This window comes from Phacochoerus africanus, chromosome 3 (assembly GCF_016906955.1).
Source record: "Phacochoerus africanus isolate WHEZ1 chromosome 3, ROS_Pafr_v1, whole genome shotgun sequence".
Taxonomy (NCBI): Eukaryota; Metazoa; Chordata; class Mammalia; order Artiodactyla; family Suidae; genus Phacochoerus; species Phacochoerus africanus.
The window spans coordinates 171,707,268-171,731,004 of record NC_062546.1 but is presented as its reverse complement, the minus strand read 5'-3'; the positions used below and the strand labels follow the sequence as shown (position 1 = coordinate 171,731,004).

Sequence of the window (23,737 nt, the reverse complement as noted above, 5' to 3'; positions counted from 1 at the left end):
CCAATGAAGCACTCAATAAAGTTTTCAAAGAAAAAAAAAGCAATACTTATCTAGCACTTTTTTTTTTGAAGGATGATTTAAGGAAATACTTTCACAATGACATGTCTGAAAATTCCATTTGAAACAATGTGAGGAGCATTTCTCTTAGTTACATTTCCTTGTGGCCAAAATATCTCCAAGGATAGTGTTTATAACCTAAGCTTGACTTAGTTAAAGTAATTTTCAAAAAATAATCTGGAGAATTTCAGGGTAAAACATCTCCTAGTTCACCCCCACCCAAATAAGCACTTTATCCTCTTGATTATATATTTTGAAAAGCTGAGATTTTTTTATTGTACTTCTGGCAATAAAATCAGATTTCCATAAATAAAAAAAACTCTGGGAGTTCCTGTTGGCTCAGCAGGTTAAGGATCCAGCACTGTCACTGCAGCTCAGGTCACTGCTGTGGTGTGGGTTCAATTCCTGGCCTGGGAACTTCTGCATGCCATAGGTGCAGCCAAAAAAAAAAAAAGCAAACAAATAAAAAACACCTCAGATTCTACACTATGTGGGATTGACAAGCCTCCTGGCAAGTAAACAGACCCATCTTTACTAACGTTACATGACTGACATAGAGAAGTATGGTTTTTTTTTAGAAATTATTTTTTTTCTCTAAGACTCACCACTGCTTCATTTTTTAAATCATTTTTGTATTGAAAGTTCTAACATCACAGCGTAATATTTGTGTTTACCAAACCAAGGTAAGGGTTTAAAAAGGTTGAAAAATATTTCTACTTAAAATGTCCTACTTTCCAAGCTGTTTTACCAATTTTCCCAGATCACTCTACCCACTGATTTATCAGTATATTTGTTCTCTATGCTTCCCTTAAGACAAAAGGCAAGACTATACCAGGCAGGCTCTACCAGACACTCTAACTAGAAGCAAGAAAGGAGGAACTTCTACTATATGTTATGCCTTATGCCTTACGTTTGCATTCTTTCAAACCATCTAGCTTAGTACGATACCTATTCATAACAGGTTTCAAATGCTGAGTAAATATGTAAGTAATATTATATAATATTGTGACACGATTTAAAAAACACAGGCCTCAATACTAAATAGCCATAAATCGAAGTCCCACATTTAGTAACTCTCTTAAATACTAAATTACTTAACTTTCTGGGCCTGATTAATCTCATTTATGAAATGGGAAAAAAAAACACAGCCTAATTTTAAGGCATGTATCCAGTGCATGATGCATGAACTCAAATATTGGTTCCTTTGCCTTCTTTTTGTGGTGATACAGCAAATAATGAAAACTGGATTCACTGCTATATACTAAACATTAGATAGTATTCTTTAAAATAGATCCTTATGTCAGAAGAGAATTACTATTACTACTCTCTCTTTAAAATGATAAAACAGAATCTTTTTTAAAATTATACTTCCTTAAGTTTTTTATTTATTTATTTATTTATTTATTTTTTAGGGCTACACCCGTGTCATATGGAGGTTCCCAGGCTAGGGGTCGAATTGGAGCTGTGGCCACTGGCCTATACCACAGTCACAGCAACACAACATCAGAGCTGCATCTGCAACCTACACCACAGCTCATAGCAACGCCAAGTCCCCAACCCACTCAGCAAGGTCAGAGATCAAACCCACATCCTCATGGATAATAATCAGATTCATTTCCACTACGCCACAACAGGAACTCCTAAAAAACTGTACTTTGTACATTTTAATTCTAGATAAATCAAAGTTTATGCATGTAGGGTAGTTCTACTTACTGAAGTGACGAGTGTTTTGCAACAAAAGTTTTAGGACCCGCTTGTTTTGACCAGGCATGTATTTGCTGATTTGACAATCATTTTGCTTCTAAATTATTCTACTACTATCTCCCTACTATTATTCTATAACCTTATGCACTACTCTGTTCTGTGGGTCAGCCATGCCAGATGTCCACTTCACTATATATCTATTGCTTCCTCACCAGCCACTATTCCCAAGGCCTCAAAAGACTGAAACCTAGCAGAAATAAACACAGCCAGCATACCACTTCATTATATAACCCAGCTGAAGCGATTTAATTCAGCTTAAATCCCTAAATAATCTAGAGGGGCCCAATGGCTAAGGTTCACCCTGACAGTGGTCTAAAACATAACACAAAGGGAGTTCCCGTCGTGGCACAGTGGTTAATGAATCTGACTAGGAACCATGAGGTTGCGGGTTCGGTCCCTGCCCTTGCTCAGTGGGTTAACGATCCGGCATTGCCGTGAGCTGTGGTGTAGGTTGCAGACGCAGCTCGGATCCTGCGCTGCTGTGGCTCTGGCATAGGCTGGTGGCTACAGCTCCCATTAGACCCCTAGCCTGGGCACCTCCATATGTCGCGGGAGCGGCCCAAGAAATAGCAAAAAGACAAAATAAATAAATAAATAAATAACACAAGGAATACCACCCAAAGGCAGCTTGACACAGCTGTTGGAAGTAACTATTTCCTTCATCATTATAACTGGAACCAAGAACAGAATATCATTTGTCCTATGAAAACTGAGAATACACACAGAAGCAGCTTACTCAGAACCATACTAAAAAGAAAGAATTCACCAAAAGAGCCCAAATAGAGGCCTAGAACAAATCCTGGTGGTTAACAGTCTTCCAAGGTACAATCTTCCAAGACTGAACCAGGAAGAAATAGAAAATAAAAACAGACCAGTCACAAGTACTGAAATTAAAACTGTAATTTTAAAACTTCCAAAAAACAAGGTCCAGGACCTGATGGCCTCCCAGCGAATTCTATCAAACATTTAGAGTAGAATTGATGCCTATCCTCAAACTCTTTCAAAAAAGTGCCAAGACCACTCCCAAACTCATTCTATGAGGCCACCATCACCCTGATAACAAGACAGAAACAAAAAAAAAAAAAAAAAAAAAAGACAAAAATTATGATCAGAAGATCTAAACAGGCCATTTCTCCAAAGAAGACAAGACAGATGACCAAAAAGCACATGAAAAGATGCTCAACATCACTACTTATTAGCAAAATGCAGATCAGAACTACGAAGAGCTATCACATCACACCAGTCAGAATGGCAATCATCAAAAAGTCTAAAAACAATAAATGCTGGAGAGGGTGTGGAGAAAAGAGAACCCTCCTACACTGTTGGTGAGAAGGTAAGCTGGTACAACCACTACGGAGAACAGTATGGATGTTCCTTAAAAAACTAAATATAGAGCTATCATATGATCACTCTGAGCATATATCTGGAAAACACCATAATTCAAAAAGATACACACACCCCAATGTTCATCATAGCACTGTTTACAATAGCTAAGACATGGAAGCAATCTAAATGTCCACCAACAGAAGATTGGATAAAAAAGACGAGGCATAAATATACAATGGAATATTACTCAGCCATAAATAAGAATGAAATAATGCCATCTGCAGCAATTCTCTAGGATGGATCTAGAGATTATCATACTAGGAAATCCATGAACAAAATCTTTCTAAACAATCTATAAGTCAAAGAAGAAGCCTTAAGGAAATTAGAAAATAGCTTGAATGAATTGTTCCCTGGTGGCACAGCAAGTTAAGGATCTGACATGGTCACTGCTGTGGCAAGGGTTATTGCTGTGGCAAGGGTTCAATCCATAGCCCAGAAACTTCTACATGCTGCCAACATGGCTGGAAAAAAAAAAGAAAAAAAACCAAAACCAAAAAAAACACATTAAATTTTGTGGGATGTAGCTAAACAACTGTTCAGAGAAAATATACAACACTGAAACCAGAGAAAGAACAAACTGAACCGAAAGCAAATGGAACAAAGACAATAATAAAAATGGGGGCAGAAATCAATAAAACAGAAATGTAATGATGTGATGAAAGTAAATGCTAGTCCTTGGACAAGATCCATAAAAATGATAAACTTCTAGTCAGACTAAGAAAAAAAGAAAAATTACAAAATTTCCAATATCAAGAATGAAAACCCCCAAATATCCTTCAACTGGTGAATGAATAAATCAACTGAGATACAGCTATACTACAGAATACTATTCAGAAATAAAAAGTAATGAACTATTGGAGTTCCCTTCGTGGCTCAGCGGTTAACGAACCCAACGAGAATCCATAAGGATGTGGGTTTGATCCCTGGCCCTGTTCAGTGGGTTAAGGATCCAGTGTTGCTGTGAGCTGTGGTGTAATCATAGATGCGGCTCAGATCCCATTTGGCTGTGGCTGCGGTGCAGGCCAGCAGATGCAGCTCCAATTTGACCCGTAGCCTGGGAACCCCCATATGCTGCAGGTGTGGTCCTAAAAAGAAAAAAGAAAAAAAAAAAAAGGTAATGAACTACGGATACATGCAATAAGATAAATGAATCTCAAATGCACTACACTAAGCAAATGAAGCCAGACTAAAAAGACTAAGTACTGGGAGTGCCCTGGTGGCCTAGAGGTTGAAGATTCAGCATTGCCACTGCTGTGGCTCAGGTTTGATCCCTGACCTGAGAACTTCTGCAAAAGAACTTCTGCTTTTGGCTGCAAGCACAGCCAAAAAAATAAAAAATAAATAAAGACGCTAAGTTCTGTACAACTCATGCTACTCTGAAAAAAGTACTTAGAGGATGCTACCAGCAACCACTGAAGGAAACGACTTCAAAATGCATGAGGAAACTTTACAGGTGATAAAAATGTTCTATACCTTGACTGTGGCTGCGATTATACAACCTTGTTCTTTGTCGAAGAAATTCACACAACGGTATGTCAAAAAGGATTAATTTTAGTGTATATAAATTATTCCTCAATAAACCTGATACCCCATACACCTGCCCAAATGAGGCAAACCTAAAAAAGTGAGCTACATCCTCAATGAGTAAAATGATTAGTCAACAGATACAAAAAGAATTAACAGACTTCATGTAAACAGTGAAAAAGCATTTAAAAAAATAATTCAGGAGTTCCCATCGTGGCGCAGTGGTTAACGAATCCGACTAGGAACCATGAGGTTGCGGGTTCAATCCCTGGCCTTGCTCAGTGGGTTGACGATCCAGCGTTGCCGTGAGCTGTGGTGTAGGTTGCAGATGCGGCTGGGATCCTGCGTTGCTGTGGCTCTGGCGTAGGCTGGCAGCTACAGCTCCGATTAGACCCCTAGCCTGGGAACCTCCATGTGCCACGGGAGCAGCCCAAGAAATAGCAAAAAAAGACAAAATAAATAAATAAATAAATAAAAAGTAAATAAATAAATAATTCAAATCCATTAACAGCTAGTAATTTTTATTACATGGTATTATGTGGCTACTACATGACGTGATTAAATATATTATCTCAAATACTCCCTGTGTCCTCCCAAAATACATAAGGAAATAAAAATGAAAACAATGATGTACTCTGCCATACACAATGAATTTATAAAACTAAAGAAAGGCCTGAAGTCTATCTGAAAAGGCTTCACAGCAATAGGTAGACACACTCCTTTCTGTGACAGGGTAAAAGGACTCGACCATTTTTGGAAAGCATTAATTTATTTAAAAGTTAGTAAGCTCAGTCCCGGGGCCTTTTTTTTCCACTAAAGAGGATACATATCAATGTACACTTAAATCAGCCCCCAAACCACACACGCGCAAAGATATTTCTAAATTGAATAAGAAGGAAAATAGAAAGAAATGTTCACTAAAAAGAAGAACTGAGCCAAAATTTATTTTTTATCACATCTGTAGTTGTATAATGATCATAACAATCCAATTTCACAGGATTTCCATCCCACAGCCCAGGCACATCCCCCCACCCCCCAAACTGTCTCCTCCAGAGACCTAAGTTTTTCAATGTCTACGAGTCAGCATCTGTTCTGCAAAGAAGTTCAGTCTGTCCTTTTTTCAGATTCCACCTGTCAGTGAAAGCATTTGATGTTGGTGTCTCATTGTATGGCTGACTTCACTTAGCATGATAATTTCTAGGTCCATCCATGTTGCTAAGAATGCCGGCATTTCGTTCTTTTTAATGGCTGAGTAATATTCCATTGTGTATATGTACCATTTCTTCTTGATCCACTTCTCTGTCGATGGACATTTAGGTTGTTTCCATGTCTTTGCTATTGTAAATAGTGCTGCAATGAACATCGCAGTACATGTGTCTTTGCGAGTCGTGGTTCTCTCTGGGTAGATGCCCAGGAGTGGGATTGCTGGATCAAATAGTAGCTCTATGTTTAGTTTTCTGAGGCACCTCCATACTGCTTTCGACAGTGGTTGCACCAATTTACAATCCCACCAACAGTGTACTAGGGCTCCTTTTTCTCCACACCCTCTCCAGCACTTATTGCTTGTAGACTTTTTGATGATGGCCATTCTGGCTGGTGTGAGGGGGTACTTCAGAGTGGTTTTGATTTGCACTTCTCTAATAATGAGTGATGTTGAACATCTTTTCATGTGTTTCTCAGCCATCTGTATGTCTTCTTTGGAGAACTGTTTAGATCTTCTGCCCATTTTTTGATGGGCTTGCTTGTTTTTTGGGTACTGAGCTGCAAAAGTTGTTTGTAAATTTTGGAGATCAATCCCTTGTCAGTTGATTCATTTGCAAAGATTTCCCCCCATTCTGTGGGTTGTCTTTTCATTTTGTTTAGGGTTTCCTTTGCTGTGCAGAAACTTTGAAGTTTGAGTAGGTCCCATTTGTTTATTTTTGTTTTTGTTGTCAGTACTCTAAGAGGTGGATCTGAGAAGATGCTGCTGTCATTTATGTCAGAGAGTGTTTTTTGGCCTATGTTTTCCTCTAAGAGTTTTATAGTATCTGGTCTTATATCTAGGTCTTTAATCCATTTTGACTTTATTTTTGTATAAGGTGTTAGGGAGTGTCCTAATTTCATTCTTTTCCATGTGGCTGTCCAGTTTTCCCAGCATCACTTACTGAACAAACTGTCCTTTCTCCATTGTATATCCTTGCCTCCTTTGTCATAGATTAGTTGGCTGTAGGTGCTTGGGTTTAATTCTGGGCTTTCTATCCTATTTCACTGATCTATATTTCTGTCTTTGTGCCAGTACCATATGGTTTTGATGATTGTTGCTTTGTAGTTCTGGAAGTCCTAGCCACAGCAATCAGAGAAGTAAAAGAGATAAAAGGAATCCAAATTGGAAAGGAAGAAGTAAAACTATCCCTATTTGTAGATGACATGATACTATACCTAGAGAATCCTAAAGACTCTACCAGGAAACTGTTAAAGCTCATCCACGAATTTGGCAAAGTCGCAGGATACAAAATTAATACACAGAAATCGACGGCATTTCTATATACTAACAATGAAAGAGGAGAAAAAGAAATTAGGGAAGCAATCCCACTTACCATTGCATCCAAAAGAATAAAATACCTAGGAATAAACCTACCTAAAGAGACAAAAGACCTGTACTCTGAAAACTACAAGCCACTGATGAAAGAAATCAAAGACAACACAAATAGATGGAAAGATATACCATGCTTGTGCTCGTGGAGTGGAAGAGTTAATATGATCAAAATGACTATACTACCTAAGGCAATCTACAGATTCAATGCAATTCCTATCAAATTACCAAGGACATTTCTCACAGAACTCAAACAAAATATTTTAAAGTTTGTTTGGAAGAACAACAGACCCAGAATAGCCAAAGACATCCTGAAAAAGAAAAATGGAGCTGGAGGAATCAGGCTCCCAGACTTCAGACTATACTACAGAGCCAAAACTTATAGAGCTTTACAAAGGGGAAACTGTTCAATAACCTCTTACTATACTTAGACTTAAACCCAGTTAGCAGTGAAAAGCATATTATTGGGGAGAGAGAGTGGGATGGACTGGGAGTTTGGGGTTAGTAGATGAAAACTATTATATTTAGAATGGATAAACCATAAGTTCCTACTCTATAGCACAGGGAACTTTTATCCAATCTCCTGGGACAGACCATGGATCAAAGATAACATTAAAAAAAAAAGAAAGTGTGTATATACGTGTGTGTGTATGACTGTACGCTTTGCTGTACAGCAGAAATTAGCACACTGTAAGTCAACTATACTTTAATACGAAATAAAAAATAAAGTGTACTATTAATCAAAAATATACCAGACAAGAGTGTGTAGATGGATCTGGATCATCTCATCAACCATTACTAAAAAAATGCAACTTTCCAGTGTTAAAGGGATTCCCAAAGGAAGGTTTTCCAAGGATTATTGAAGATATTACATTCAAGAGTGAGCTAGAAAACAACTGCATTTCTACATACTGACAGCAAAAGATCAGAAAGAGAAATAGGGAAACATCCCATTTACCATCACATCAAAAAGAATAAAATACTTAGGAACAAACCTACCTAAAGAGACAAAAGACTTGTACTCTGAAAACTCTAAGATTCTGATGAAAGAAATCAAAGATGACACAAATAGATGGAAAGACATACCATGCGCTTGGACTGGAGCTATTATCAAATTGACTATACTACCAAAGGCAATCTACAGATTCAATGAAATCCCTATCAAATCACCAAGGACATTTTTCACAGAACTAGAAAAAAATACTTTTAAGTTTGTTTGGAAGCACAAAAGACCCAGAATTGCCAAAGCCATCCTGAGAAAGAAAAAAGGAGTTGCAGGAAACAGGCTCCCTGACTTCAGACTATACTACAAAAGCTAGTCATCAAAATGGAATGGTACTAGTGCAAAAACATAGATCAGTGGAACAGGACAGAAAACCCAGAATTAAACTCACACACAGTCAACCAATCTATGAAAATGAAGGCAAGAATATTAATGGAGAAAAGACAGCCCCTTCAATAAGTGATGCTGGGAAAAGTGGACAGCCACATGGAAAAGAATGAAATTAGAACACTTCTTACCACCATACACAAAAATAAACTCAAAATGGATTAAAGACCTAAACATAAGACCAGATACTATAAAACTCTTAGAGGAAAACATAGGCTGAACATAAACCAGAGCATTATCTTCTCAGATCCACCTCCTAGAGTAATGACAATAAAAACAAATGGGACTCAAACTTCAAAGTTTCTGCACAGCAAAGAAAACCCTAAACAAAACAAAAAGACAACCCACAGAATGGGGGAAACTCTTTGCAAATGAAGCGACTGACAAGGGATTAGTCTCCAAAATTTATAAACACCTTCTGCAGCTCAATACCAAAAAAAAGAAACCCCATCAAAAAATGGACAGAAGATCTAAACAGACAATTCTCCAAAGAAGACATACAGATGACAAAAAAAACACATGAAAAGATGTTCAACATCACTCATTATTAGAGAAATGCAATTCAAGACTACCATGAGGTACCACCTTACACCAGCCAGAATCGTCATCATCAGAAAGTCTATGAACAATAAATGCTGGAGAGGGTGTGGAAAAAAGGGAACCCTAGTACACTGTTGGTGGGAATGTAAACTGGTGCAACCACTGTGGAAAACAGTATGGAGAGTCCTCAGAAAACTAAAAACAGAACTACCATTTGATCCAGCAATCCCACTCCTGGGCATCTATCCAGAGAAAACCATGACTCGAAAAGGCACAGGTACTCCAATGTTCATTGCAGCACTATATGCAATAGCCAAGACATGGAAACAACCTAAATGCCCATCGACAGAGGAGTGGATAAAGAAGATGAGGTACATATACCCAAAAGAATATTACTTAGCCATTAAAAGGAAAAAAATAACGGCATTTGTAGCAACATGGATGGACCTAGAAATTATCATGCTAAGTGAAGTCAGTCAGACAATGAAATGCCAACATCAAATGCCATCGCTTACATGTGGAATCTAAAAAAAGGACACAATGAGCTTCTTTGAAGAACAGATACTGACCCATACACTTTGAAAAACTTATGGTTTCCAAACGAGACAGGTTGTGGGGTGGGGGGATGCACTGAGGGTTTGGGATGGAAATGTTATAAAATTTGGTTGTGATGATCATTGTACACCTATACATGTAATAAAATTCACTGAGTAATAAAAAAAACAAATAAATAAATCTCAGCCATAATCACGCCCTCTCATCTTCCTCACCCCTCAAACCTAATCGGTTAACAAGTCCTATCAATTTTTTGCTTCTCAAATAAGCCTTTTTCTGTTCACATTCCGACTATCTTATTCCACAAAATTAAGACAGCCAAAAAATGGTGAAAATGAGAATAAAGATAAAAGATGTTGTTCTTATTTTTAAATGCTTTAAAGGATAATTAACCACCTAATGTAAAAACATTAACAAAGTACTACAGGATTTATAACAGAAAAGCAAAATATTGGACAACAATAGCACAAAAGATGTGAGGCAGGAAATGGAAATATATTAATATAAGGTTCTGGCATGAAATATTAGATAACACAGACACAAAACATTTCCATCACTGCAGAAAGTTTTTTTTATTTACTGAAGTACAGTTGATTTACAATGTTGCGTTCATTTCTGCTGTACAGCAAAGTGACTCAGTTACACATATATATATTCTTTTTCATGTTCTTTTCCATTATTGGTTTATCACAGAATATTGAATATAATTCCCGGTGCTATAAAGTAGGATCTTATTTATACATTCTTATATAATAGCTTGCATCTGCTAATCCCAAAGTCCCAATCCTTCCCTCCTCCTTGGCAATCCCAAGTGTGTTCTCTATGTCTGTATGTCTGTTACTGTTTGGCAGATAAGTTTATGTTTTTAGATTCCATTATTGAAAAAACATATTGTTTTTAAAACATACTGTTTTATTATCATAAATAATAAAATAATAATGATAAATAATAAAACATTCTTTTAAAACACTGTTTTAGATTTCACATATAAGTGATATGTTATTTGTCTTTCTCCAGAAAGTTCTCCTGAACAGGGCTGTTCCAGCACAACCACTGAGAGTGTAGTGAAAAGAGGTGTAACTGTTAACTAATAGCAGAGATAAAATGGAATCATTTAAAAAAAAAGACAAAGAAAGATAGGAAAAAAGAAATAGGCTCTTGGAATTCAAGCCTGAACTGATATCAACTCCTGAAATACACTTTACAATAGAAATAAAAATGTACACCTCCAGCCAAGACATTTCATTTCTAAGAAAGTATCCTACAGATAAGCTCATATATAAGTGCACAAAGAAGAATAAACAAGAATGTTCAACAAAGAACCATTTAATAGCAAAAGACTGGAAATGACCTAAATGTTCAAAATAAAATGGTGATAAAATAATACATGGCCCATAATACACCTATATGTACAGTCACATATGCACACATTTATATGTGCATAGAATAACCCTGGAGTACAACAAAACAAACAATTAACTGGATTTCTCTGAGATGAATGAACTTGAAGGACAAGCAGGGGAAGACTGCTTATTGTATTTTCTTTTACCATTTATAAATTTTATCATGTGCATATATTACTCCCATAGAAAGAAAGAGAAGGAGGGAGGGAGGAAGGGGAGAAAGAAAGGGAGGCAAAGGAAGGGGGAAAAAAGAGGGTTTAAAAGAAAGAAAGAATACAGGCTGGTAGATAAACTGTAAAACATACAATTCCAGAGTCAGCTCCTTGAACTAAAACCAAAAAAACCCTTAACTTCCAAAAGAATTTTATACTAGCTCATAAATAAGAATGGGCCAATTAAAAACGTTATATAGGGAGTCCCCACTGTGGCTCAATGGGTTAAGAATCCGACTAGTATCTTAATCCATGAGAATGTGGCTTCAATCCCTAGAATCCGGTGTTGCCATGAGTTGTGGTGTAGTTTGAAGACTCAGCTCGGATCTGGCATAGACTAGCAGCTACAGCTCCAATTTGACCCCTGGCCTGGGAACTTCCATATGCCACAAGGGTGGCCCTAAAAAAAGAAAAAAAAAAAAGTTACACAGATTTTTTTTTTTTTGGAATAAACCATAGGTAATTTCACCCTTGACTGTACACTAGCCTTTATCAGAAAGAGTAGAAAGACTTCCAATTAAAATAATACTGAAAGAATAAAAAGGTTTCACTCACAAGGACAACAGACAGGAAAGGAGGCAACAGCAGAAAAGTATTTCAACAAAGTTTTGAAAGCAGATGTATAAGTGATAATTTAATGGCAGTCTGATGATAAACTCAACCTAAGATTTCCTGATCTGCCCTGATACAAGTTCTAGATCTCTGTGGAAAGAAAAGTATCTGTAAATCACAGGAAAGCAATGAATAGTTTGCTGCATTTTCAACTTTTTATATGAACAAGCAAACTTTTTCTTGTTTAACAAGCATCAAGAGCTAGGAAAAAAATGTTTCAGTTCATTTAAAAATGAAATGTGAGTGATCTCATTTTAAGTTCAACTCAGAACTGTTTGTACAGACACACACACACAAAAACCCCCAAGAACATGTTTCACCTAGAAGAGATTTTTTTTTAATATCACTTAAGTATAAATATCACTGTTTTTAAATATCACTTTTGCGTAAATGAGGTCAAGATTATCAACATATGTGCCTAAGAATTCTGCTAATATTTGAGGCTGCATGTTACTCAATTTCTTCAAACTCATACAAAACTGTCTCTGGCTAAATTTTTGTCATATTATCTTGGCTTATGGTATTAATAGCTTTACTGCACAATCTTGCCAATACATTTTCATATTGTAAAAAAAACCCTTGCTGACTTAAATTAAATCTACTGAGCCTAGCTTTAGAGAAATTAAATCACCCTAGCTTCAGTCAATTATTTAATTACAACGAATTGTAGTTGCCTTATGGGTTTTGTTTGTTTTTTTTTTAAATCTATGAAAAGAGTACTTCCCTAGTGGCCTAGCAGGTTAAGGATCTGGTGTTGTCACTGCTATGGCGCAAGTTTGATCCCTGGCCCAGGAACTTCTGCATGCCACGAACATGGCCAAAAAGAAAAAAGAAACAAAAAAAAAGTGAAAGTTCCCTAATGGCACAGCAGGTTAAGGATTCAGTGTTGCTGCAGCCGTGGAACAGGTCACAACTTTGGCGTGGGTTTGATCCCTGGTCAAAGAACTTCCACATGCCACAGGTGCAGCCTTAAAAAAAAAGAAATATATTTAGAGGGATTAATTTAAAAGAAAATTAAGCTTACCTATGCTTTTGCCAAATAAGAGGAGAGGTTAAAAACTATACAAAATGGGAGTTCCCGTGCAGCAGAAATGAATCCAACTAGGAACCATGAGGTTGCAGGTTCAACCCCTGGCCTCCCTCAGTGGGTTAAGGATCCGGTGTTGCCATGAGCTGTGGTGTAGGTTGCAGATGTAGCTCAGATCTGATATTGCTGTGGCTGTGGTGTAGGCCAGCAGTTGTAGCTCTGTTTCAACCCCTAGCCTGGGAACCTCCATATGCTGCACGTGCAGCCCTAAAAAGAAAAAAAAACTAAACAAAATGAATAGGCTTATAAGTTGGCCAAATAAAAAGATCCACAGAGAAATCAGTCTGTACTCAGAAGGACACTGTTACGCTATCACTGTACCTCCACTTACCAATGACTGATGTGAGGCTTCCCTGGGAAATGGAAATTATTCCAAGAGTTTCCCCAGAGCAAGGAGACTGGGAGAAACTGCTTGAGAGAGATTAACCTGACAGGCTCTCTACTTAAGGACACCAGACATATCCTCAGGCATGATACTGCAGGGCTCTTCCCAGGGGAAACAGACCCAAGAGAAGGGAAAAGCCCACATCTGAGAGACCTTGCATCATCATTCTACTTTCAGATGCCCTAGTCTACCGGCCTGACCCAGACTAAATATCTAATTAACATTTTTGGTCTTATTTAAATAACAGAAAACTAAGGAAAGTTCCCAACATGAAAGACAAAGCTCAGGACAAAAAGAGCTCTGAGGACAATGCAGAAGGAAAAAGAACTTTGAAGGGGTATTTATACCTTATCTAAATACTTTTAGAAAACAGTGACAAGACAAGGAATAATTTAGATGACACTGACAGGAAAAAGAATGATCAGAAAGCAAGGTAAGCGTCTCTTAAAAAGTTAAAATATGACGACCAAAATTTAAAAATCAATTGAAATGACAGAAAATCTACTAGAAAGAATAACAAAAAGATACAGAGATGGAAACTAGGACAGAATGAAGAGAATTATAGGTTCAATCCAAGAGCTTTCACATAACAAAGATTCCGTAAGTATAAAACAAAGATGATAGAAAAGAGAAATGACAGAAGAAAATTTCTCAGAAACAAAGAGCTTCTAGATTGAAAACTTCCATAGGGTAACCAGCATACTAAATGACAGGGGGGAAAAAACTACACAAAGGCAATCATTTCAGAACAGTTTAACACTTCACAGAGAAAAACACACGCATGTCCACTACATACAGAGGACTAACAATGAGAACTGCATCAGACTTCTCAAACAATTCTAGAACCTATAAGTCCTTTCAATCTTCAGAAGAAAACTTATTTCCAATCTAGAATTCTTTTATTTTTTTTTTTAAATCATTTCCAACCTAGAATTCCTTTTTTGTTTTTTTTTAATGGCCAAATTCTCCAGGCCAGGGATTGAATCTGAGCCACAGCTTTGACCTATGCCACAGCCCCGACACCATGCTGCAGCTTCAGCAACACTGGATCCACTGGACCAGGGATTGAACTTGCACCTCTGCAGCAACCCGAGCCTCTTCAAGTCAGATTCTTAACCCGCTGCGCCACAGCAAGAACCGCTCCAACCTAGAATTCTATACCCAGTTAAACCATTAAATGCAAAGACAGATATGAGAAGACATTCAAGGTCTTAAAAAATTTTGGAGGTTATGCTCCAGCCAAACAAGTTCCAGAGATCGGGGTGTCTAAAACAGGAGAGAAGTGAAAGAATCCCCAGAGAAGTTCCAAGGCAAAAGCCATGCCACAGACCTAGAAATCAATGAGTCAGTATGGAATAGAAGGATGGAAGATTCCAGAAAGGCTATCTCCAAGAAAAAAAGTAAAGCTGACAGAATACCTGATATGTTTTAAGATATCTAAAAGAAAATTTGTTATCAAAGTTTGGGGATGAATCCTCTATAAGTACATAGAAAATGAAGCAAACAAAAAGCAATTTCAACTTCAGGAGCATAAAAGTTATAAAGAAAGGAAATGTAACGCATCAGATTCTGCTGTAAACAGTATTTACACATAGTAATTTAAACACTGATAATGATTTAACCGAAAGAGTGCTGTAACTACAATGGGAGGATTGAGGAGGATTGCAATGAAAGAGCTAAGTTTACATTTTACAAAGTAGGAAGTCATTATACAATACATAAAAGGGGGGGAAGGAATCCTGAAGCAGTATGGGTATGTTATTTAGAAACATGTAGGTAAACACTAGAAGAAGCTACTAAGAGGTGAAAGTGGCTGTCTCTAGGGGCAAGAAGTGGGAGTGGACAGAGATGGGGCAGGGGAACCCTTTATTTGATTATAAGTTTAGCACTATTTGATATTTCAAATTATTTATTTTGATAAAAATAAATTTAAAAATACTGTATTTGGAAAACCTGCTAATTTTTCTTCCAGTATTTAGGAGATTTTAAGTAGCTTACTTTCTCGACCTCCTTCTTATCTACTAAGTTATCAATCATCTTATCCCACCCTTAACTCCTCTCAATCCTCAGAGAAAGTATCCTTAGCCGTTTCTGAGATTTCCAGACTATACCCGTGCTGAATCCCACTGCCTCTCACATTTTCCACGACCTTGCTCCATCATTATTTTCTTCTCTTAAATTTGCAATCTTTCGTTCTCCTATGAATGAATCCTTTCCCCAAACCTATAACACATGCTGAAGTTTCCCCCATTCTATAAACAAATGAACTTTATTAGCTCAACTCTTCATCCTGTTTTGTCACTTTCTTTCCTTACAATGACAGAAGAGTAACTTATACTCTGTATAAATTATGATTATAATTTATAAAAGTAATTTATAATCATTATCTCTACTTCCTCAGAGACGACTTTAATCTGATTTGCACCCTCAACATACTACTCAATGATCAGCAGCTAGACCAAAACCCCAAATTCAAAAGCCTATTCTCTAGGCTCAGCCTACTTGTTATTATCACAGAATCTGAAAATTTTTACCATCTTCTCCTTGAAATCCAAATCTTTTCAAGTATTGGCTTTCTCAACACTCTTCTACTATTTCTCCTCCCATCACATTCTCAGGCTTCTTCACTAGCTTTTCATTCTACCCTTATTAAAATGCTTATTTTCTCCCAGAGTTCTATTCTCCGCATTCTCCTATCATCTTATCCATCCTAGTGATTAGTCAATTCAAATATTGACCACATGCAAATGCCTAGCACAGAGTTTATTTATTTATTTTGTCTTTTTGCTATTTCTTTGGGCCGCTCCCGCGGCATATGGAGGTTCCCAGGCTAGGGGTAGAATCGGAGCTGTAGCCACTGGCCTACGCCAGAGCCACAGAAACGCGGGATCCGAGCTGCGTCTGCAACCTACACCACAGCTCACAGCAACACCGGATTGTTAACCCACTGAGCAAGGGCAGGGACCGAACCCACAACCTCATGGTTCCTAGTCGGATTCGTTAACCACTGCGCCACGACGGGAACTCCTATTTATTTCTTTATTTGTCTTTTTGCCTTTTCTAGGGCCACTTCCCGCGGCATATAGAGGTTCCCAGGCTAGGGGTCTAATCGGTGCTGTAGCCACCGGCCTACACCAGAGCCACAGCAACGCAGGATCCGAGCTGCGTCTGCGACCTACACCACTGCTCAGGGCAACGCCAGATCCCGAACCCACTGAGAGAGGCCAGAGATCAAACCCGCAACCTCGTAGTTCCTAGTCAGATTCGTTAACCACTGAACCATGACGGGAACTCCTAGCACAAAGTTTGGGTTAAAGGAATGCTTGCTGAGTCTAAATAAGAGTCCCAATTTTTTGCCCCCAGTTCTAACCATACCCAAAGTTCTAAAACTGTATTTGCCACAACTGAGAAAATTATCTGAATTTCCTGAAAGCACAAATTCAGTATGTCCAGAATGAAGCTCATTTTTCTCCTCCCAAACTGGCATTCCTCACTGCGTTGCTTATATCAATTAGTACCACCATCTAAAATAAACTATTATGCTCAACTCCCCCTTTCTCAATCCCCACATCCAACAGGTTACCAAATCCAAGTCTCCTGAATCTCTTTTATCCTTGCCATTCCTACTGCCATTGCACCTAAACTCATGTGCTCAATGCCTTTGTGAATATTATCCTACAGTCTCCCCATCTCAAGTTCAGTCTACCCACCCTAAATATTTAGCAACTCTATGTATGCCAAGAATGTAAATACCACTAATATAACAAATTAACTTTTAATGCTTAAACTCTTGGATGATGAGAATGATAAAAATAATGCGAAAATAGCTAATCTCAAGAGATTCATTCCTATCTCCACACAGAGATTACAAAGATTTTTATCCTTCTAACAATCCTCCATTGTAAAACAGTTAACTCTTGAACAATGAGGGGTTAGGGCCACCAACCCTCTACACAGTAGAAAATCTGCATATAACTTAAGAATTAGCCCTCTGTTTCCACATCTGCACATAAACTAACCTTGGATTTACCCCAAAAAATCCACATAAAGTGGACCAGGGCAATTCAAATGTTTTGTCCAAGGGTCAACTGTACCCTTTTTACAGGTGAGATAAATTACCTAAATAGCTGCTAAGTAAGTGGCAATGCCAAGATTTGAACGCTAACAGTCTGGCTCCAGAGATATTAACCATGGAATACATTCTCATGCAAACATTCTACTCAAGACCATTTTGAAAACTTACCTTTCTGTAGCCTTTTTTCAACTGCTTGCTCTCTTCCCCGCCCCCAACATCCCATACTCTACATTTTTAAGACACAGGACTGAATATATTTTCACACCTCTATGACCCAATTGCAAAATTCTGTTCTCTTTCCAACCCAAATCAAAAGTCATCTCCTCTGACAGAATTTCTATACCCATTCCCTATAGAATTACTCACTTCTCTAGGAGCCCAAAGCACTCATGTCATATACTTAAGTTCTTGTCTTGCACAGCTGGTCTCTAAGTCTCTGGAGTTGTCTCTTTTACATCCTTCTATTGCACAGTTACTAACACATAGAGCAGTTCAATCAAAGCTTACAGAACTGAACTTAATATAAATTCTACTATCCAAGATGCTAAACAGTAAGATTCTACTTGCTCATCTTCAATGTTTCTAAAATACATATATTATAAACCAAAAGGATTCCCCTGGAGGTGTGAAGTTAACAGCAATCCTCCAAATGTAATTCTGAAAGCCGTGTACTTCACAGAGTACTAGGAAGCAGAAGTCTAAATATGCTGCATATATGAAGTTCTGGCACACTACTTCCTGTTAATCCAGAGAAGTTCATCTCTTGTTGCTACCTGCCACTCCCCCATCTCAATAAACAACCAAATTCATACACAACGTAACACATCCAAAGTAAAGGAAAAATTAGCAAAAACACAGCTTGCTATCTAAATATCAGCCAGCTACACTGCAAAAATAACTTCTATACATACTGTACAATGCCCTTTTCTCTAAAGAGGAATTTTCAAAATATTTTTCTTCAATGCTTTTATTGACTTTTTCAAATTTAGAGTTTAGCAAAATCAAAGTAGGGGGCATGCTTTCAAGGTCTGGAGTAGGACCTGGGAACTTGCAGTTTGAACAAAGACCCTAAGTGATTTTAATACAGATGAACCTCAGACCATACTCTGAGAAACAGTCCTGGATATTCTAACTTGAAATTTCATACAACCATGAAAATTATGCCTACGCTGGCAATTTATATTATACCCACTAAAACCAGAAGTGAAACTAGTAAGGTACACAATAGCTAACTTTTCTTTGGCTGCACCCCCAGCATGTAGAAATTCCCAGGCCAGGGATCAAGATGGCACTACAGCTGATAACAGCACCACAGCAGTGGTAATGCCGGATCCTTAACCCACTGAGCCACAAGGGAACCCCTGCAATAGCTAACTTTAATACTGAGGTACAGTGCGGAGTATTTTTCAGTTTTCTTTCATTTACTCCTTACCACCATAGGAAGTAGATACCCTCATCACCTGTTTTACAGATGAGAAAGTTAAGGGTTAGAAAGTTAATCACTTCCCTATATCACATGGCTTCCAAGTGGTGGAACACAGGTATTAAACCCAGAATGTCTACCCAAAGTCTATGTTCCTAACCTCTTTATGCTACCTCTCTAATTATAGTATACCTATTTGATATTGTATTGAGTAAGGTAAAGTCAGGTAAAAGCAGGGAAGGCACAAAAACCTCATCTTCACCATTTTATTTTCAGGTAACACTGTTGCCCAGTTACCTTCTCTAAGCATCTCAGTACCTCAGAGATGCTACCATGAAGACACTCTACCATGAAGACAGCAGACGCTGAAGGTGGGAAGTTTAAAATAACTGTCAGGGATGGGGCTTGGATTACTTTATAGAATCAACAGAAGGAACTTCTGGATCAATGATTAGCTCTAACCCTGGGGGGATAAAGCAACTGGGTAAGGAACTGACTGAATAGAGACACCCCTCTAAAGGTCATTAGACCTTCAAAATAGGGGCTTTCAGATATTGGATTCCTAACAAAGATTTGGGCTTCCAGTTCACCTGAGAGACACCTAGAAGCTGACAGCCTAATCTAAATGGACCCTGGAATTTGAGTCACATGAGGTAGACCCTTGCCCTCTACCAATAAGGATTTCTACATTTCAATGAGGCTGCAAACTGGCAGTGATCTTCTTTTAATCAAAAACAGAGTCTCTACTGTACACCTGAAACTCTGTAAATCAATTATACTTCAATTTTAAAATAATGATAATAATAAATTTTAAAGGGGCATCTTTTGATTAAAAGACTTTTTCCCTTTTCTCCCAGATTTAGTCTGAGAAAAACAGCAAATGGTCTAGTTTGTGCTAGAAAGACTTAATTAAAATCAGAATACTAAGTGAAGCAAGTCAGAAAGAGAAAGACAAACGCCATATGATATCACTTATATTTGGAATCTAATATATGGCACAAATGAACCTTTCCACAGAAAAAATCATATACTTGGAGAAAAGATTTGTGGTTGCCAAGGGGTAGGGAGAGGGAGTGGGATGGACTGGGAATTTGGGGTTAATAGATGCAAACTATTGCCTTTGGAACGGATAAGCAATGAGATCCTGCTTTATAGCACTGTGAACTATGTCTAGTCACTTATGATGGAGCATGATAATGTGAGAAAAAAGAATGTATACATGTATGTATGACTGGGTCACCTTGCTGTACAGTAGAAAATTGACGGAACACTGTAAACCAGCTATAATGGGAAAAAAAATTATTAAAAAAATTACAATCAGAAAATACGAGTCCCATTCTGCATGCAAGTTCATTACAGTGAAAAAAGAAAACATCTCTGGGAAGAAAACTATCATATATTTATTTCAGCATAACTTAATGATTAACAGGCAGTATCCCTTTCCACACCTAGGTGTGAATGCTGCATTAGAGGGGAAAAAAAAAAAAAAAAGAGTTTTTATTTTCCTGGGTTTCTTTTTTTGAGAGGGGAGGGTTGGGGAAAGGTGGGAGGGCTAATGAGAAGGGTCAATTTTAACAGTATGAATATTCTATGTAATGACAGACCTGAGAGAAATTTGGGGCAACAGGATGAGCAGGCACATGAGGAACCCAAGACTCCAGCAAATAGAGCCCTTCTAGAGATAAGAGCACCTTCCACCACTCATTGCCAACACTTAATTTAACCTGGTTCCCATCAGGTTGCTGCTGCTTCTTTAAAGGTCAAATAGTTGAGAGGGTAGTCAGATTCTTATCAAACTGGGGTCACCACCTCCTTCCTCCATCTCTACCACTCACTTAAGTAGCTCTCCTCTTCCACCTGCCACTCTCTGCCAGCTCCAGAAGGTTAAGGCAAACTGAAGCAATTATGTTCACCAGATACCTCTAAGAGCTGCTTCAAAAACTAAGCACGTGTGGGGTTCTCCTGTGGCCCAGTGGGTTAAGAATCCGGTGTTGTCTGCAGCTACAGCATAGGTCACAATTGTAGCTCAGATTCAGTCCCTGGCCTGAGAACTTCCATATGCTGTGGGTGCAGCCCAAATAAATAAACAAATAAATAAATAAATTTTGGTGTGTTATATATTTCCCAGGTTTAGTCTTACACATCATGAAGCTATCATGAAGCTATCTCCTTGATATAATGTAAAAAACATGTTTTTGGAGGACCACTCAGCAGAGTTTAAATATCCACTCTACCCCTTGTTATTTAACCTCTCTAAAACCTACTGGGAAAGTTAAAATGAGATCTTGTAGGTAAATCACCCACATAAATAGGAGTTCCCTAAGAGCTATTATTCGAGGGGGAGGGGCTTCTTTGAACAAAGTTTTTAAAAAGCACTTTGCATTTCCAAAACGTTTAAAACAGTACTCTTTTTCTAGTCAGAAAACACTAGTGATCATTCTTCAGGACAATTCTCTCCCAAAAATGTATCCATTGTCTAAAATCTTTGATAAAATAAATAAAAAAGATACATCCTATGCCTTGCATTTTTGAATGACCTCTTGAAACCACTTCATCTGTTTAATTTGGTTAGGAAGTACTGTACTAAGCTTCCTGAAATATCCAGCCATTAAGCCTGAAAGATTCTAACAGAAATTCCCCAGAGAAAAACAAAGGCATATGTTGGCAGTATTACTACATAAGCTAAAAACCACCCATTTCTCTTTTCACTAGATTCCAACAGGAAGGCAATCAGATGATAATTTTTATCTCTTTTCACTTCTACAATGTGAATTTCTCTTTTGAGTTACTCTTTATGACTGACTCCTGTGGAACCCAACGGCTCCATTCAGAACCTTTCCCAAAAAAGCTCCCAGATCTAAAGAAAAACAAATTTCTGATTGCTAAAATAGTAACAAGGAGACAAACCATGGATCTTTTTTTTTAACGGTTTTACAGCTTAACCACAAAATCAGTATATCAGAAAACACTCAGACCCTCAAAGCCCAAAAACCTTCCAAAAGAATCTTGCTTATTTTTCACTTCTTGCTACCCACTTAACAAGTCGTAGGAAACAACCCGCTCCCTCTTCAGAGACCCAACCAAACCTGCTATACTAAAGCATTCAAGGCCCCCAAATCTCAAACTGTTTTGTCAAACGGAAATACTCAACCACAGAGATGTGCTATACTAACATTAGCCATGTCACTAAAGTGACAAACCATTCCGAGCCTCACCCCCCAGGGAGGGTAAGGAGTAACCAGCGCGCGACCAGAACCCCGAGGTTTATCATTAACGCATCAGCCCAAGCACAAGGTTAGCGAATGCACTCCACTGACGGACACCAACGCGGGGCCGACGCAGAGACCAAAGAGGCGGGAGGGGAGCTGCTGGGGGCGCCGGGAAGGCCCGGGAAGACGCGGCTGCACCGCCCGGGCCCCGCCCCCAGCCCCGCCCCCTGCCACCCCAGCTCCGCGGCAACGCTGCAGTCCCCGCGCGGTAGCAGCGGGAGCCCGGGACCCCTTCCCCTCGCCGCGCGGCCCCCAGCACGTACCTGCTTTGCAAACCGGGGCGCTAGGGCTCCTCCTCTCCGGGGAGCTTCGGCTCTGCTCCGGGGACCTCCTCCGGTGCCGAACGCGGGCTGGGGGTGGGGCCGCGCTTACTTCGCCTGTCCACAGGTGGGTGGGCGACGAGCAAGGCGACGACACGGTGCCCAGCAGCGGCGGCGGGGGCTGCGGTCGTGGGGGGCTCCCGCGAGCCCCGGGCGCGGCGCCGCGCGTGGGGCTGGTGCCTCTCGTGGACGTCGCGGACGCGCCCGTCTGCGTGGCCACGGTGGGGCTGGTGCGCGCGGCCGCACTCCCACCGCCCCGCGTGGGGCTTGTGCTGCGCGAGGCGGTGCGCGGGGCCCCGCCGCCGGAGCTGCCGCCGCCGCCCGAGGGGCCTGAGGCGCCACCACAGCAGCCGCCGTTGTTGTTGCCGCCGCCGCCGCCGCCGTTGCTCCTCGTGGGGCTGCCATGTTGCTGCTGCTGCTGCTTCAGCTGGAACGGAACCGTCGCCCTCATGGGCTGCAGGCGGCTCCCAGATCCCCCGGCCGTGGTGACCGCACCGCCCCCAAGGGAGCCGGCCGGCGTGGGGGACCCATTGCGCCTCACCCGCTGGGACATAGTCCCCCCCTCCCCGGTGACTGGGCGAGACGTGGGGTTTTGTTGTTGTTGGGTTGCGGGGGAAGGATTCTCGAAGCCGGAGGGAAGGCCCCCGCGATGGGGTGACGAAACCAGAATCCGGGGTGCGGGAGGTGCCCAGGCCACGGCCAGCAGCAACGAGATGGTGCAGCCGCCACCGCCGCTGCTCCTCCTCATCAACAATAGTGTCTCCGCCGCTTCCCCCGCCCCCCGCGAGCGCCCATTGGTGCAGCGTCAGCCGCGCTCGAGCCGCTCCACCGCGCCCATTGGCTGCGAGCAGCTCGGGTCCCGGGCCCCCGGGGCCTTAGAGAGCCTGGGTTTGCTCGGAGACCGTCTGCTCTTTAAAGAGAAAGAGACCCGCCCCCCCCCCGGAGGGGCGGGGGTGGAGGGGGAGCGGAGGAAACAGGCTGTGTGTATGTGTAGAGTGCGCGCGCGCGTGTGCGTGTGTGTGTGTGTGTGTGTGTACACGTGAGTGTACACGCGTACGCGCGCGCCTGGCCACGCGCGTCTTTCACTTTATACTGTGTGGAACCCTGGGGACTCAGATTCTGGAATATTGCCAAAGGGAATGCCCTGAACCAGAGCGATCCCC

At 40.0% G+C, this 23,737-nt stretch overlaps 1 protein-coding gene across 3 annotated transcripts in view; it reads right to left on the bottom strand.

The window, feature by feature from the left end:
* Positions 1-23,330, bottom strand: part of FAM117B (family with sequence similarity 117 member B) — a 112,914-nt gene extending 89,584 nt beyond the window's left edge. For all 3 annotated transcript variants that reach the window (XM_047773264.1, XM_047773265.1, XM_047773263.1), the window contains exon 1: positions 22,518-23,330. In XM_047773264.1, the coding sequence (XP_047629220.1) occupies positions 22,518-23,322 (805 nt within the window). In that variant the 5' untranslated portion in view covers positions 23,323-23,330. The remainder of the gene's footprint in view (positions 1-22,517) is intronic.
* Between the last annotated feature and the right edge of the window lie 407 nt (positions 23,331-23,737).